Source organism: Sinocyclocheilus rhinocerous, unplaced genomic scaffold, assembly GCF_001515625.1.
Source record: "Sinocyclocheilus rhinocerous isolate Xijiao unplaced genomic scaffold, SAMN03320098_v1.1 scaffold69, whole genome shotgun sequence".
NCBI lineage: Eukaryota > Metazoa > Chordata > Actinopteri > Cypriniformes > Cyprinidae > Sinocyclocheilus > Sinocyclocheilus rhinocerous.
Window position 1 is genome coordinate 455,023 of NW_015667272.1, and position 12,312 is coordinate 467,334.

Consider the following 12,312-nt stretch of genomic DNA (forward strand, 5'->3'; position numbering starts at 1 on the left):
TAAGCACACAGCCTTAAGAAGAGAAATCAAGTTGATCCGCATTCCATCCCACCAGCATTTTCAAACAAGTCCTTGAACTTTCACACTGGATTTGCTGTGCGGTCCTTTAATGCTGCTGCCTTTTTATATGAACCAATGGCTTTACGACCACGAATCCTGTCTCCCTTCTGGTCTTGTTTACAGTGACATGCCACATATCAGGGATGTACAGATCTCTTTAATACGAACACACAACATACCATTGAACCAGCTGATGTTTGTATGAAGTAGCTTCTTTTGTTCTCGTCTGTGTTTCTTGCCGAAGTCTTTAGAGAAGGTTGACGTTACGCTGAGGTTCCAGTTCCCTCAGGCAGATGGAGGGAGAAGCCCCAGGGTACGGAGGCATCTGTGCTCCCCTCTTTTCCATGCTGGAGGAAACCATGCTTTACTAGTTCCTCCTCCTCCCCCCAGGGAAAAATAGCCATGATCGCCCTGCGGTTCTGCCGTGTGCTATGAAGATGACTTCATTGTGCTGTACCTCTTCCCATCCGACACTGTGGCTCGTAAAGATTACCTCACTGTTACACTGTCATTCACATTTACCTCCAAGGTCATGCTAATAAACTAGTTTAACCTAGTTAGAAAAGATGGTTCTGCTGTTACAGCTGTAGCGTCATACCTTTAGGTCAACATTTTAGTCTCGTTTCTGTTAAGCAGACGGTCCAAAATATTTTATTATTATTATTATTATTATTATTGTAAACTAAAGATAAGATTAACCAAACATGTTACGTTTCTTTCCTTTTGTTATTGTCCTTTTTTGTTGTTCAGAGGGTTCTTAGACTACACAATGAATTCCTTTATGTTGACTGGCCTTGAGACCAAAGTGTCTGCTTTACGTCCTGCTGAATGAGAAGCTTTTTCAACCACTTTACTGGACTTTGGATCAAAATCTTTCTCCTATAGTCCTGAACTTTGAACTACCTCAGTATATTGCCATTTACGTGCTGATTCTGCAGGGCTCGACTTTTCGTTTTATGTTTCTTCTCGATCGGTCAGAACATTCAAGTGCTTTTTCACCCAGAACGCAGGTTTTGTTGTAGTTGTTGAAGTCCCGTGTTTTGTATAGGTAGAGAACTGTGTTCACTGTAACAGACACGCACTGTTTGATATTTCAAGTCATTCTCTTGTTGAAGCCTCTGTGTGTGCAATATGTAATCATTAGTTTACTTTTTAGACTGTATATTTTTTTTGTACCACTACTTTTTTACAATGTAGAATTAGTTTTTCGTTGGTTTGGTTTGTTTTAACACGCTATTACTGCTTACATGCAGTGATTTATTTTTCCACCAAGAAAATGTTGCACATTGCAACCAATGTCTCCTGAATCTCTAGACATTTAGTAGACTAGAGAACATTGATTCTGCTCATTCAATGATCTTATGGGTTTATTTAAAAGCCTGTATTTGGGTAGGGAAGGGGATAGCAGGTGTAAATTGGATAAAACCCCCGAAAATAAAATGGAAAAAGCACAAAAGCTTGGTAAATGTTTCGTTCATGTGTGAATCATACATTTTGAATAGACGCTGGATTTGCATGGCTCGGGGCGAGTTGTTTCATATGAATGTGTGGACTCATTGCGCATGAAAAGGTCTTTGGGGGGGGGTCGTGTTTGGCTCCACCCCAAATACCACTGCCCTCCTCCTTCCTCCCTGCATGTAACGCGCTGGACTGAAGACAATGGGGGAGATTCCTGCCCCACATGGTGGTTCTTCCTGTCACTAAACACCACTAAACAAATAAAGCGCATCCAACTGAGCAGCACTGATCATTTCACAGATAAAAGCTCTTGGGCTCAAAGAACAGCCGACAATAGCTACAGTAGTTTTGGTGTGATGGACAAAATGTGATTTTTCTGTAAGTGGGTGTTTTAAGGAAACATCTGTGTCGTGCAAAAGACACAGAAGAAGAATTGGAAGGGACGGATCTTCTTTATGACTATGGGGGTTATAACTGTTTTTGGACTAACTGAGTTGGTAGTTGCATACAGTCCTTAAAGGGGTCATATGATGCGATTTTTCAAGTTTTCCTTTCTCTTTGGAGTGTTACAAGCTGATTGTGCATAGATAAGATCCCTGAAGTTGCAAAGACTAAAGTCTCAAAACCAAAGAGATATTCTTTATCAAAGTTAAGACTACCATGCCCCCCTAAAACGGCTCGTTCTAACACGCCCCCACATATCTACCTCACTATGTGGAAATATTAGCATAATGCCGCCCAAATGTGCACGCAAAGAAAGAAGGCGTGGTCTCAGTAACCGCAGTTAGTGTTGAAGCAGCAATGTGTTTTTTGAACATTAAAGCATGTCAACATATTCTGTTACACCAAATACACAAAATAATGATCTTTAAAAAAGCATCATATGACCCCTTTAAAACTAATAGAGACAGCCATGATTTAGCTGGGTTAACGTGTTAGACCTTAAAGGGATAGTCACCCAGAAATGAAAATGATCTTTTACTAGCTCCCATACCGGTCTTCTTTACAAAAGAAGATATTTTGAAGACTTAACATATTTTTAACGGTTTCAAGTTCCCTTTTACTTCCATTGTATGGAGTACAGTTGAAGTCAATGAACGAAAACTATTGGGTTTCAACGTTCTTCAAAATATTTCTGTCTTTGTTAAGAAGAACAATGCAAGTCTTACAGGTTTGTAATGACACAAGGGTGAGTAAATGACACAATTTTCATTTTTGGGTGAGCTATCCCTTTAATGACCTTGAAAAACCTTTCTTGTCTTGAGGAGCCTCATATAACTCTGTTCTTTTAGGAGGCCATATGATTTTATAGGCTGTAAAATTGGTTTAGGAGTATGACAGTTGCGAGAAGCCATAGTTTAAAAAAAATGTTTAAATATTAGCATTTCTTATACATCTATCATCTTGCTTCAGAAGACTTGATTGATTCATCAACCGTGGTCATTGGATTCCTGTCATGTCCGTTTTTTAGGCATCGACACTATTATATGGAGTCATTATTTTTCTTAAAATCTTCATTTGTGTTCATCTGGGAAAAAAAAGTCTGGTATGGTCTAAATACATTTTTTTTTCAGGTGGAGTATCCATTTAAAATGTAAAGAATGAATTCCCGATAGGGTGGAGCTTGCTGCGGATTAGGGCTTTTATCTGTTTAATTAAAGAGATTGGGTGGATAGCAGACAGAGAGAGGGGTCTCCCTTTGTGCTGGAGCCTGCTGGGGGGTACATGGGCAGGCCCTGGGAGGTGGGCCACATGTCTGAGTTGGTGTGATGATGAAGAGACAAGGAATCGGACGAGGGGGGGTTGAGAGCTGGCAAAGGGGCAGTTGGGTAATGGATCATTTTCACAACCTTTGTTTGCAAAGCAAGGCAGGGGGAGGGGCTGGCACCTTTTTACTTAATTACCAGCATTTCTTATACATCTATCATCTTGCTTCAGAAGACTTGATTGATTCATCAACCGCGGTCATTGGATTCCTGTCATGTCCGTTTTTTAGGCATCGACACTATTATATGGAGTCATTATTTTTCTTAAAATCTTCATTTGTGTTCATCTGGAAAAAAAAAGTCTGGTATGGCCTAAATAAATTTTTTTTTCAGGTGGAGTATCCATTTAAAATGTAAAGAATGAATTCCCGATAGGGTGGAGCTTGCTGCGGATTAGGGGTTTTATCTGTTTAATTAAAGAGATTGGGTGGATAGCAGACAGAGAGAGGGGTCTCCCTTTGTGCTGGAGCCTGGTGGGGGGTACATGGGCAGGCCCTGGGAGGTGGGCCACATGTCTGAGTTGGTGTGATGATGAAGAGACAAGGAATCGGACGAGGGGGGGTTGAGAGCTGGCAAAGGGGCAGTTGGGTAATGGATCAGTTTCACAACCTTTGTTTGCAAAGCAAGGCAGGGGGAGGGGCTGGCACCTTTTTACTTAATTACCAGGAAGGGGGTACCTCTAAACTGAAGCGTGCCCTCGACTGTTTTTTTTATTTTATTTTTTATTTTTTTCATGCTGAATCTTCAAATGGATATTTAGTTTGTTTATATATATACAGTGAGATTTAGGATTAACAGTGTTTTGGCCAGTTAATGATTAAATTTTGTAGTGAATAAATTTTATTTATAAATTATTTATATTATTTTATTATAATTCTTTTTAAATATTTTATTTATTTATTGAAGTTTAAATCTTAAAAATGCCTTAAAACCAAGCCCCATATTTAAAGTTTTAAAGTATTACCCTCAATATTTTTTTTATTTATTTCTTAAGAATATTGAACTCACCTTCAATCTATATTAGTGTTGCCCTCAGTATTTTATTGTATATTGCTTAAGAATATCTTAAACCAGGCCACACCTCCTTTATGTATTACTGTTGCCCTCAGTATTTTTATTTTATTTGTTAAAAATGTCTTAATCTTTAAAAACCTTTAAAAACTTGCCTTGAAAAACCAAGTACCCATCCACTCTCCATGTACTATTAGTATTGTCCTCAGTATTTTATGTTATTTACTTGTAATGTTCATTTATTTGTTGCTTAAGAATACCTTAATCTTAAAAAGGTACCTTGATAAATCAAGCCTCCACCTGCTTTCTTTGTTATCATGTGTTTTTTTGTTTTGTTTTTTAAAGAATGCTTTTGTCTTTGTTAGAGACTGGCCTGCAGGGTACATGCAGGATTGAAGTGTGGACTGCCCTCCAGTGGTGGTCAGGCAGCCAGCAATCATTCTAATTTGATTAGATATTTTATCTCTTTATAATGTGACATTACTGGATGCTGATTTCATCATTGAATCACTTTATGCATTAGCAGGATGAAGTAGAAAGATCAGGAGACATTAGTCAGTTGAGCTCGTACACTTTATTCAAGTAAATGAGAGGTCAGAGCAGAACAGGGTCATTTATCTCAATAATGCAGTTAGATCTTCTTGCTTGTACGTACAAAAACAACTGGACCACTAGCACAAGTGGCTGTGGAGGTCTGTAAAGCAAAGCAAAAGCACTTTAGCTACTGTACAAGCATTGAAACTCATTTCACAAAGTCAAATATCATGATATCTCACCTCCACCAGCTTTCCACCGCTGATCTCAGATGTGTGGTGGTACTTGGGGAAACTTATGGCCAGCTTGCCCCCTTCCATGGAGACTATGCCCTAGTGAGGATATGCAAGTGTGAGTTCTCATCACTTGCATACTAGCCTTTAAAGGGGTCATCGGATGCCCATTTTCCACAAGTTGATATGATTCTTTAGGGTTTTAATCAAAAGTCTATAACATACTTTGGTTAAAATTTCTCAATGGTAGTGTAAAAAACACCTTTTTTTTATCCTGTCAAATCAGCTCTTTTCAAGCAAGCCATTCTAGTCCATGTTGCTTTAAATGCTAATGAGCTCTGCTGACCCCGCCCCTCTCTTCCGTGGGGTGACGAGCAGACTGTAAACTTCAGCGGCAAAACTGGCTAACTAGCACATTATTAGGAAAGGCGATTTGCAAAGATTCATAAAAAACCCTTATACTCACTTATTCTGTAGGTGAAGCTGGATCACGAATGATTCGCGCGAACATAGACGCATTTAGGCAGATCGGGATCGGCTCATTCCCTTCAGAAACGAAAGTAAGTTAATCCTCTGCGTCTTCAGCGGCTCAGATGTCGGGAATAAATGACGACTGCTATATTCATTCTTACATCCAACAACAAAACACCTCAATCTTAATCGGAGACATTCTTGTCTTCCCCTGCACCGGAGTCGACACAATGGCGGACTGATGACAGCTCACTCAGGGCGGGTCTAAGGTAAAACGGCCTTGTCAATCAACATCGTGGGAGGGGCCTGTACAGAACTATGTCATTCTGACAAGAATCTCAGAACAGCCTGATTTGAGAAAGGGGATTTTAAAATAGGGATTTAAAAAATAAATAAATAAACACTGGGTGGATTTTTATCATTATAGGGTGGATGTGTACACACACTTTCAACACATTTATGTGCAAACAACTTGTAAAGTGAATTTTGCATCCGATGACCCCTTTAAGAATCTCACTGAAGTCATAGTAGCTTCAGTCTGATCTCTCATGAAAGTTATGAGGTCCTACCTTAAATTTCTTCCCTCCAACAGTCTCCATGTCACTCTCTTTGCCAACGATGAACTTGTTGGTCACAACATGGTTATTTGGGTAGTACTGGATCCATGTGAAATCATCTCCGTTCTGGATGACCTCTGTCACAAGCTTGAAGTCACGGCCCTTTGAGATGACATCATCAGGGATACCTGAGGTGTACGGGACCGAATCAGCATATTAGAATGATTTCTAAAGGATCATGTGGCACTAAAGACTGGAGTAATGGCTGCTTACAATTTGGTTGTGCCATCACAGGAGTAAATTACATTTTAAAATGTATCAAAATAGAAAGAAATTATTTTAAAATGTAATGATATTTCACAATATAACTGTTTTTACTTTGCGTTTGATCAAATAAATGCTGCCATTAAGAGAATTGTTTCAGAAACATTCAAAAATCTTTATTATTCCATAATTTTACCAGTAGAGTATATTGAAATGTGTCCTCTTAAAAATAAAGATTCCAAATGGGGATTTTTTTTGCAGCGATGCCATAGAAAAACCATATTGGGCTTTCATTGAACTTTTTTTTTCAGTGTGAGGAACATTTTAATAATTTATAGAAATGTTTATATTCATAGATTTTTTTTGGTTCTTAAGACGTGCTTGCAAATGAGATGCAAACACACCAGAACATGTAGGACAACATTTTCTTGTCCAAAGCAATTTATAGTACAAGGACAGTCTAAACTAGAGCAACCTGGGTTTAAGTGCATGGAAGTGCAGCCAGAAATTCTCAAGTTATAGCAATTCATAAATCCATCTTTTCACGTTTGAATTACAAACTCTTCCACTGCACTCTTAAAAATAAAGTTTTTTTTTCTTTGTGTGAAGAACATTTTGATATTCTAGAGAACCTTTTTTTTTCTGTAAAGAACCTTTTGTGCAGTGGAAAGGTTTTGTGGATGTTAAATGTGCTTCATGGAACCATAAGTGTTAAATGAAGAACTTTTATTTTTAAGAGTGTGGCTTTCCACCATCAACAGAGCAAAAATCAGTTGTTTGAAAAGTTGCAGCTTACCAATCAGTTTGCAGAACTCTTCATATCCATCCTGAGATTCGGTTTCCCACTTTCCGTTGAAAGCCATGGTTTGGGCGTTGATTGTTGAGCAGAGAGGAAGTGCAAGCTGAGAACTGAAGTACTGATGGGTGAAGTTTCCTGCTCTTATATTCCCTACCGATCTTCAACTCTGCCTCTTTTTTCATGACATTATGGGCACACCATCACCATAACCAAGCCATAAACTTTTACGATGGCCTCACAAAAGCACAAGTCATCAAGTGCATGACCGTACGGCTTACCTGGGTAGCAATGATGTACCGTACATGGGCAATGAAGGATAATCATGCATGCTTAAAATCTTTTCCAATACAGTGTGTACAGTGACACAACATTGGATATAATGGAAATAGCACTTGCCATCTATATGGTCAATATTCACGACAAACAGCCGATTAATGGGAGCAATATAGCAATATCTCCCATTTGTGCAGCAGACTATCTCTTGTAATGAACCAGCTACAAACCAGGTTTTAGATTACAGCTGTCGAGCCTGAAGCTTGGCAGTACTGAAGGCCATCTGCCTTGACCTTGCTTTTGAAAGGATAGCAAGCACTTTATGTCAGACTGAACTATATGTTCCAGTAGATAGTGATTCATACCCACACAAATCTTTCATACATCTAAAAAACTCAACTAAGAGGGAAAAAAACAGTATATGCTATTCTTTACTTTGAATTTTCTACCAAAAAATGAGATTTCGGAAAATTCTACTTTCTTCTGTGGAACATCGAAGATATTTTGAGTGGAAGTCAAAGGGCTCCAGTGATGTCTGATTCCCAATGTTCTTTAAAATCTCTTCTTTTGTGTTTCTGCAGAAGTAGAAAGCCATACAGGTTTGGAACCACATGAGGGTGAGAGTAAATGATGTAAGAATTTTCATTTTTGTCTGGAGTATTCTTAAAATTAATCGATTAAAAACTGTCTGTCTGTAAGTTTAGGCCCACACCCTTCAGCACATAAACCTCTGCTAGTTTCTCATAGAATACAGCTTTCATTGCATCACCTCCCTTCCCCTTGGCCTTACATTTTCATTTTTTTCTCAAGTCTTACGTTGAGATTTACAGATAAATTTCAGCTTCAAAGATCTCTACGACACACAAATCTAGCAGAATGATGAGCTGAAGAGAGATAAAAGCAGGATCAGAACAGGATGAGCTCTCTTTTTCACTTCCAGAGCTAGCTGCAACCATCTCTCACCTCTGAAAGCACACATTGATTCTTGGGGAACAGTGGGAACAGGCACTTCTGAAGCATCAAAAGGTCATTTGATGATGAGATATTATTATCAGTGAAGTTTGGGTCTATCATGGGATAGTGCTGCGAGGAAGATTTTTTCTTCACTTTTGTTGTGAATATGTAGCTACAACAGCATAATACAATGTAAAAATGATTTTGCATTAACTGCAGTTTCAAAAAAAAAATTTATTGCACTCTATTGAATGGATTAGGAAAGCTGCTATATTAGCAAATAGACTGGTAAACCCCTGCTTACTAAATGACACAACCTGAAGAGCATATTCACTTACATTATATGGTATGATTGCAAAACACTCGTTAAACTGTGTCCTTCACAATATAGTCTCCAAAAGAAAAGTTTAATGAATGAAAACCACATAGTGAAACATAAACTTTTATAATACCACCATTCTTTTTCAAATGTCTCTCGGTTTGGCAATAAATGTGTCATGTTGAAACATTATATGGTGACAAATTACTTTTGCAAAGAAATCTTGATTGCCTGCAGTTTCTTCATGAAATCAGAACATTTACCATTTCGTTTAACTGTTCTTCAGACCTGAAAGCTTAAAATATACAGAAAATGTGCAAGATGTACTTTCATTTTCAGAGAAATCCAAATCAAGTCCTCTTTAGAGGAGTTCATTCACTGTAGCGACTCCTGACAGCTGAGCTTTCTCTTCACAGAATAAGAGGAAGTATCATCAGACAAGAGGAAAGGTGAAAGGTCAGTGCACTGATGATCAGTAGGTCATTGACTATACAATGACATGTAGACGCTGATTAAGATGAGCTTATCAAATATGCAAAAGACTTCTGAAAGCTAGATGGCATTGGCGCACATTAAAATATTATGAATCAATAGCCTACCACCCTTTAGCTCATTAAATAGCCTAGCTACATTTTACAAGTGAAATTATCCATTAACCAAATGGTTCATAGTTCATTACTCTATGAACCATTCTGAATAAAACACATTTATAAAAATGTGAATATAAAACCCAAATTTGCAGAGTGTTTCACCCAGATGACATTGTGACATTGAGGGAATACTATTATAGTATTCATATTTTGAAATAGTTTTTATTTTTGTAATTTCGGTTTTCATTTTAATTTTAGTTTACGTTTTAGTACATTTGTATTAGTTTTTTTATTATGTGTAGTAATTCAACTTAAAAAAAATCACTTAGTTGCAAAATCAACATTTCTCATTTTCGTTTCTGTTTAATATCTATATTTTATTTAATTTAATTTCAACTTTAATTTCAAGATTTAGTTAACAATGACAACACTAGTTTGCAATAACAACGTTTAAGAAGATAAAAAATGGACCACACCAACAAACCCTGACGTAAATATACAACTCAACATCGCCCCTGGTGGCGCCAAAGTTGTATCTTCATAATAAAGTATATTGACGTAATAGAAGCCAATCACAATAGCGTTTCAAGGGATTTCCTTGAACGGCAAGAACATAAGCCAACCAATGAAAACCGCATGTTGAAGCGGCCAATGGGAAGTGCCAGTAGTTGTAAGTGGGCGGGCTCTTATCTTATCAGGAGGACAGGGCCAAGTAGTAGTTGCAAAGCGGAAAGAAAATGGCGGCCGTGGCTGCGGAGCCAGGAGCTGCTGCGGCATCAACAACAGCGGGGGACGGGGTGGACTACGAACCCGAGCCAGGAGAACATGTGGTCGACCTAGAGGCCCCCTCCGTCCCGGAAATTGAGCTTTGTCACCGATCCGAGGATGTGGATGCAGTTCAGGAATGCAGCCAGGTCCAAATGGAAATCAGAAGGCCGGACCTTCAAGCCGCGGGAAAAGCCCTCGCTGCCCATGCGGACGGAGAGCGCACCGACACGGGTGGGTCCTGGGGCCGTCTGGGCACAGCCGAGCAGCCCGTGCTTATGGACTACATGTGCACAGATTATGAGGAATCCTTCTCGCCGAAGGTGGAGGCTGCAAACGAGGTCAGTGCTCTCGAATCCAGCCCCTGCCTTCTGCTCCCCAGCTCCATCTCAGACTCCCAGCCCTCTGTGGTCTTCTTGCATTCCCTTCCCGCTCAGGTTCCGTCGGAGCCCAAAACTGGACTGTCTCTGGCTGTCGAATACGACTCCAATTCCGCGTCAAGCCATCCTACCGATCTGGAGTGTGAACTCATAGGCTTTACGCAGCCGGATCCCGAACCCGCATCCGATGCTCCCGGGTCGGAACTCAAAACTCACGAGGATGCTTTCCATGACATCCCGCACCCCTCAGATCACCTGGACTCCCTGTCCGCTGCGGAAGAGACCTCGCTGGGAGAATCGGTGGGTCAGAGCAGCATGAGTGACTTTTCTACTGTTTCCAGTAAGGACTCTTCCGAACTTCCAGCGGAGGTGGATCAGTCGCTCATGTCAGCAGCAGAGGCGGAGGAAGTGCGCTCGCATCCTCTTCATCAGCAGAGCTTCAAAACGGACCTCAGCGAACCGGACAGGGAGTCGGCGGAGACGAAAGACCCGGTTCTGTGTCCGGCGGAGCCCGGCGCCGTTGAGCGCCTGATGCTCGGCTCCGAGGTTCGAGTCACGCTGGATCACATCATTGACGATGCGCTCGTGGTGTCGTTTCGCTTGGGCGAGAAGATCTTCTCTGGGGTACTCATGGACCTTTCGAAAAGGTAAATACGGTACTTGTGCAAAGAAATTGCAGCTGTACATCCAGCATACTTCCCAAAGTTTGCTTTCGTGGCTGTCAGAAAGATAAACAGCATCTTCACCATTACATATTGGTTTAGAAATAATAGTTTAGTTCATGGTATAAACTTTCACTATAGTGTAGATTATAGCTTTATTCTTTATTAAAATTAAGCCATTAATGTGACTGTTTTTGTCTCTTCTATTTTATTGTTTTACTCGTTTTATTTTCCTAAATTAATTATGTATATAAAAGCTGTATTGTATTATATTGTACAAGGGAAAATACTTATTTTGGTTGGTGTGTGACCGGCCACCCTCTTTTAATTTTTTTTTTAAATAACATTTTAATAAACTGCAAATTTAATCTGTTGCATGTCACTATTTACACAAAGTAATCCAGGTCATAAAAATTACATTACACAAGAATAAACAAAAACATTGAAGTCTGTCATTACAGGACACTGCTGTCACTACTTAAATTTTCATGTCACCCATATAACTACTATGTATTCATGATCATAATAACCGGAAAACAGTGTTATGCTGGTGATTAACACCCTACAAATTGCTCCCACAGTTTGTCTGTCTCAACACCCTCGTTCACACATTTCTCTGGTTGTCAGGGATGAATCATAGCAGAGCCCAATTTATAGTGGGATCTCCAGTCTCAATTCAATTCTCACTTGAGATAAGTCAACATGAAACATTCTTGTGAAGTTGCTGTATAGGGAATGTGTCCTGAAGAACCTGTGTGGCATCATTGTTCGGAAGTGATTACATCACCTGGAAATGATCACCTGGACACTTAGAGAAATGTCTCAATGCTGATAAACCATAAAATCATAAGTAAGCACTAATCAGTCATTCCAGGATTGAAATGATGCTGTGGGCATATTCCAAAGATGCCCATCATCTTTAGCCTGACACCAATGACACAGACCAGGGATTCTCAAACTTTTTAATCCGCCGAACCCCTTAAGCGATAAATATTTACTTGAAAAATGCTCTGAGATTTCAAGTTAATATTTCAATAATTCAATGACACATTTGCATGTTTCCAGTTTTCTGAGGTGAGATCAGTGATGGTCACATGACATGCAAGTAAATAGATAAACTATTTAAACTTTCTTTTTAGTTGTGATAGTGTCTTAAGTCCACATTATATTCACATTAGTGTTTTAAGAACCCAATCAAACATAATTAAAAAAAAAA

General features: G+C 39.3%; 2 protein-coding genes across 2 annotated transcripts in view; one reads left to right on the plus strand and one right to left on the minus strand.

Moving 5' to 3' along the window:
• Positions 1-4,900: 4,900 nt before the first annotated feature.
• On the minus strand, positions 4,901-7,253 carry LOC107733520 (gastrotropin-like). Its single transcript, XM_016545173.1, has 4 exons — positions 7,151-7,253; positions 6,103-6,278; positions 5,072-5,161; positions 4,901-4,989 (listed from the first exon to the last, which is right to left on the minus strand). Exons 1-4 carry the CDS (start codon positions 7,215-7,217, stop codon positions 4,927-4,929), a joined length of 396 nt encoding a protein of 131 aa, XP_016400659.1. The 5' UTR covers positions 7,218-7,253; the 3' UTR covers positions 4,901-4,926.
• Positions 7,254-9,970: 2,717 nt separating this feature from the next.
• Positions 9,971-12,312, plus strand: part of LOC107733478 (uncharacterized) — a 6,120-nt gene continuing 3,778 nt past the window's right edge. Inside the window, exon 1 of the mRNA XM_016545110.1 lies at positions 9,971-11,081. Within this exon, the coding sequence (XP_016400596.1) occupies positions 10,027-11,081 (1,055 nt within the window). The 5' untranslated portion in view covers positions 9,971-10,026. The remainder of the gene's footprint in view (positions 11,082-12,312) is intronic.

Coding starts and splice junctions, on each gene's coding strand:
- LOC107733520 (XM_016545173.1), bottom strand. CDS start 7,217: ATGGCTTTCAACGGAAAGTGGGAAACCGAATCTCAGGATGGATATGAA. Junction 6,279..7,150: donor AGAGTTCTGCAAACTGATTG/GTAAGCTGCAAC, acceptor CGTACACCTCAG/GTATCCCTGATGATGTCATC. Junction 5,162..6,102: donor TTGGAGGGAAGAAATTTAAG/GTAGGACCTCAT, acceptor TATCCTCACTAG/GGCATAGTCTCCATGGAAGG.